General features: G+C 48.2%; 1 protein-coding gene across 1 annotated transcript; it reads left to right on the plus strand.

Annotated features, from left to right (window-relative positions):
* The first annotated feature begins 3,503 nt into the window (after window positions 1–3,503).
* LOC129677939 (60S acidic ribosomal protein P2-like) lies at window positions 3,504–4,531 on the plus strand. The gene is made up of 2 exons (XM_055608623.1): window positions 3,504–3,576; window positions 3,915–4,531. The coding sequence occupies exon 2, from the start codon at window positions 4,141–4,143 to the stop codon at window positions 4,474–4,476; it is 336 nt and encodes a 111-aa protein (XP_055464598.1). The 5' UTR covers window positions 3,504–3,576; window positions 3,915–4,140; the 3' UTR covers window positions 4,477–4,531.
* Window positions 4,532–5,039: the final 508 nt, after the last annotated feature.

Raw genomic sequence — 5,039 nt, forward strand, 5'->3', positions numbered from 1 at the left:
TGTGGGTGTATGTGTGTGTGCTGGTATATGTACCTGTGTGTGTGGATATGTGTGGGTGTGTGTGTGTGTGCTGGTATATGTACCTGTGTGTGTGTTAAATGTGTGGGTGTGCATGGATGTGTTTGCACGTGTGGAAACCAAAGGCCAAGTGTGAGGGCTAAAGTTAGGTTTTACATTTCCATTGCTGTGCTTAAGAGGGTTGTGAAATAAAAATGCTTCTAAACTGTAACCCACTAGCCCAAGGACAGATAAACCTGTCAGCCTCACTTGCCCTGGGACAGATAACTTCCTGGAACGCTGGGACTGTTGTTCACTGATGATAACAAGCCGCGGGTTCTCACTTTAGTGAACAAGGTTGGTTATCCAAACTGCTCAGGATGCGGGCGCGGAAGGTGTGTGGGCAGAAAGTACACCAGGGTGCATGCTTGCCCTCAGCAGAACAAGGACGGTAAGTGTGACCTGTGGGGTTTGTCTTTACAGTGGCAAACAGAGTTTGTGACCATTCTCTGGGAACCCCAGTTCAGCACTGGGCCAGAGGTCGCTGTCCTGGCCAGTATTTAATAAAGCTTGCTTCAAATTCCATCCAAAAATTGTGGTAGTGGTCTCATTCTGGCCAGTGGGATTAACGCAATCTCCGGTGTTATACCCCCTCCCCAGACAGGGCTTCTCTGCGTAGCCTTGCCTGCCCTGGACCCTCTCTGTAGACCAAGCTGGCCTTGAACCCACAGAGATCTGCCTGCCTCTGCCTCCCTGAGCGCTGGAATCAAAGGTGTGTGACACCGTGCCTGTTAAAGAATGACCGGTGTTATTCTTTAAGAGCTGTTCACATTTTCCCATTTATTTTTCTCCTCCATCGCCCCCTCCCCCCCTTCAATTTCTTTCTTTTAGGAAAGCGTCTCTCACTGGACCTGTACCTCACTGATTAAGCTAGATTGGCTGGCAGGAAGTCCCAGGGCATCTCCTGACTCTGCCTCCCACCCCACCCCACCACTGTGCTGGGTCTGTCTTTTCTTCATTTCCTTGTTATCCTATGTCGGTCCTTGAAGCGGCATGGAGCATGGCAGCCACAGATGCAGGAACCTTACCAGTTCTCTTGGGCTGCCAACCCTAGAGTGTAGGGTGCTGGGAGGTTTTCTGCAGTTCCAACAAAACTGCAGATTCCTGGGTTCCAAACCCAGAGAATCTGACTTAGTGGCTGTCAAGTGAGGTCCAGGAGTCTCTTAATTACTCTCTCAGTGGATGCTGTGTCAGCTGGTTGAAACCATTAGTCAGTGGGTTCTACTGTGACCTGGAAGCCAGCTATCCTGGCTCTATCACTGCCCAGTTACTGTTTTACTATTATGTATTTTGGGTATTAGATAGTGAACAGAGAGCTTTGTGTACCCTAAGAATATGCTCTAACACTGACTCGCACCCCTGCCCAATTATTGTTGTTGTTATTTGGTCTTCCTGAGACAGGGTTTCTCTGTGTAGCCTTGCCTGCCCTGGACTTGCCTTGTAGATTAGGCTGGCCTTGAACTCACAGAAATCTGCCTGCCTCTGCCTCCCTGAGTGCTGAGATCAAAGGCATGTGCCACTACACCTGGCAATTATTATTGTTGCTGTTTCTGTCTGTTTTCTTTATTGTTGTTTGAGGTAAAAATCTGTTTTATACAGTCCAGACTAACTTCAGCCTTTTATTTTTATTTATTTACATTTATATTTTATGTATATTATATATTTTTATATATTTTATATATAAATTGAAGCAGGGTCTCCTTCTGTACCCCTGGCTAGCCTGAAACTCAGATCTGACTGCCTCTACCTTTCAAATGCTGTGATTAAAAGCACTCATCACCATACCAAGCAAAATACTCTTTTAACATTTTTTATTTTATTAACTGTTATTTTTATTATTATTAATGTGTGTGATGGGGGAACGCACAGGCTCAGCATGTGCGTGAGGTCAGAGGGCAACTCTTGGAAGGCACTTCCTTTCACTCTGAGTTCCGGGGACTGAATGAGGACGTCAAGGTTTCGGTGGAAGCACTTTTAGCCGCTGAGCCACCCTGCCAGCTGTCAGCTTCAAACTCCTCAAGTGTTGGGAGAGGATCAATAGCTGGCCTGACTAATTTTAATCCTGTTTAGCTTCTGCATTTTTAAAAGCCAAGATCAATCTAACCAACCTGACTGCTAGAGTGACATAAAGATGAGGAGAGTTATGCTGGCGTTTGCCCCAGATGTCAGAGGTCAGTGTGCTCAGCTCAGGGAAATGTCCATGTCTCTGTTTGGATTTGAGTTAGGGCTTTATTTTGTTTTTTGTTTAGAAAGGGTCTTGTAGCCCAGGCTGGCCTGAAACTCCGTTGCAGCGGAGGATGGCTTTGAACTACTGATGCTCCTGCCCCATCGCCCAAGTGCTGGATCACAGGCTCAATGATTCTGTGTGGTGCTGGGAAACGTCTTGAATGTCAGGCAGGCACACTGCCAACTGAGTTACACTTCCAGACCTAAAAGTAGTGAAACTACAAAGTACAAATCATAAACTAAAACCAAACACTGGAGCAGGTGGAGGAGAGGGAGGAGGAGGGAGCACAGAAAACCAGAGCTCCTCAGCACTGACACAGGAAAACCAGAGCTCCTCAGCACTGACTGCCAGCACCTTTGTGCTTGGCCTGCCACTGCAGACTCTCCTCCAGACAGTGGCTCCCTGGGCTGTTGATCCTGGCAATGTGGCTGTGTCAAGCCTGGTAGTACTTAGAGTAGAAATAGAAGCCAGCGCTGCCCCCAAACATCAGGAAACTAGCGTGGCAAACATGCACGCCACTCACCGCCACCATCAAATTGTTCCTTTTTCCAGATTTGTTTTATTTTTAGTTATGAATAGGTGTATGTGTCTGAGTGTGGGCTTGCACAGGTGCTTTCAAAGTCTCGAAGAGGAAGCTGGGGTCCTTGGAACTAAGTGACAGGCAGTGAGCTGCTGTGTGGTGCAGGGCCCAGAACTCAGGTCCTCTGCAGAACACGACCTTTCCTTCACCCACATCCTTCTCTCCATCCCTGGGTCACTGTCAACGCCAACCTAAAGGAAATCCAGAAAACGTGGCAGTGGAGAAACTGCTTAGGCTGTTGGCTGTTGGTGTGAGGTAGGCCAGCTGTGGGCCTCGAAGTCACAGGCAATGTCTCATTTTGTGAGCCCAGTGTGGTCACACGAACGTGCGTTTGTTGTTCCCTGAGCCACTCATATATGCCTTTTTGTTTGTGTGTTTTTGAGACAGGGCTCATCTATCTCTGGCTGGCCTCAAAATTGCTATGCAGACAAGACTAACCTGGAACTCCTTCCTGGCCCCCTGCCTCCACCTCCTCCCTGAAGTGCGGGGTTATAGACACTCCCCATCAATCTGGCTCTGTATGTTCTTTATAGAAGTTTTTTTTTTCCTTTTTGTTTTTCTGAGACAGGTTTCTCTGTATACCTCTGGCTGTCCTGGAACTCACTCTGTAGACCAGGCTGGCCTTGAACGCGGAGATCCGCCTGCCTCTGCCTCCTGAGTGCTGGGATCAAAGGCGTGCGCCGCCGCCAACGCCAACGCCACCTGGCTTTATGTAAGTTGTATATGCACTATAAACACTGAACTTATAACTTTTCTTATAGGAAGCTATATTTCAATTATGTTCATTTTGGTGTTACATATAAAATATACAATGGAAGCAGTCAATTTGTAGGAATAATTAAAATGAATTATAATGAATAGAATATTATTTAATTGTTTAAAATATGGTTAGGAAAAAAAGGCTTATAAAAATTCACGTGTCCAAAATCTTATAAACACATGATGACCTCAACTGTAATACAGCTGGTTCTTAGCAAAATGGATTATAAATGTTTCTCACTGTTCTTTATTTTCCTAATTTTCTATTGTTGTTATTGTTGTTTTGTTTAGGCGTTTGTTTGGAGACAGCTTTACTGTGCGGCCCAGGCTGGCTTCAAACTCGCCAGCCTCCTGCCTCAGCCTCACAGTGTGCACAGCACGCCCGGCTTGATGATGTTATTTTTAATAATTAAACCTTTTATCACCAAAAAAAGAAAATTGGCCTGCTTTTTCTTTCGCCGCCCGACGCCACCGAGATCGCGCGCGCGCGTGAGGCCTGTCCGCCGCTGCCGCCGACATGAATTACGCGGCCTCTTACTTGCTGGCCGCCCTCGGGGGCAGCTCCTCTCCTAGCGCCAAAGACATCCAGAAGATCCTCGACAGTGTGGGCATCGAGGCGGACGGTGACCGGCTCCACAAGGCCATCAGTGAGCTGAACGGAGAAAACATCGAGGATGGCACTGCTCAGGGTGTTGGCAAGCTTGCCAGCGTGCCTGCTGGTGGGGCCGTGGCTCTTTCTGCTGCCCCTGGCTCTGCAGCTCCTGCTGATGGTTCGGTCCCCGCAGCAGCAGAGGAGAAAGACGAGGAGTCTGAGGAGTCAGATGATGACAGGGGATTTGGCTTGTTTGATTAAAGTCCTGCTCCCTGCAAATAAAACCTTTGTACATATCTTGGAAAAAAAGAAAGAAAGAAAATGGATTGTTAACTGGGCATGGCTGAACATGCTTGTAATGGAGATGGAGGCAAGGCCGAGAGTTCACGGTCATTTTTCAGCTCTCAGGTACACAATGAGGCCACCCCGGGCTGCACGAGACCTCGGCTCAGAAAAAAAGAAAAGAATGGCTTTTCTGGAAAGCATGCTTTGGTTCCCAGCAGACCAATATGGCCCGAAACTGCACCGACTTGTAGCGTTTAGTGCAGGAGAAAGTTTTCACGGAAAACAACCACGGTCACAGGTCACAAAGCGACTTTCCTTCAGTTCTGCCCTGAGCCGCAGTGTTTGCCAAGAACGGCTTCCCCGCCCTCTGGTTCCCCTCATTGGCCCGCTCGCCTGTCCATCACCGCTGACGGCCAGTGTCTTCATCCCACATAGCTCCCGGGGATCGCTGAGTGATCCTGAACCTGGGGTGCTGCCGGAGCAACCTTTTGCACAGTGCCCACTGCTCCCGGTTGCACAACTTGTTTGACTGCGAGGTC

The sequence above is a fragment of the Psammomys obesus genome, unplaced genomic scaffold (genome assembly GCF_907164565.1).
Source record: "Psammomys obesus unplaced genomic scaffold, mPsaObe1.curated_primary_1811, whole genome shotgun sequence".
In the NCBI taxonomy this organism is placed as follows: Eukaryota; Metazoa; Chordata; class Mammalia; order Rodentia; family Muridae; genus Psammomys; species Psammomys obesus.

Bases quoted from the DNA above. Each gene is read 5' to 3' on its own strand.
- LOC129677939 (XM_055608623.1), top strand. From the start codon at position 4,141: ATGAATTACGCGGCCTCTTACTTGCTGGCCGCCCTCGGGGGCAGCTCC.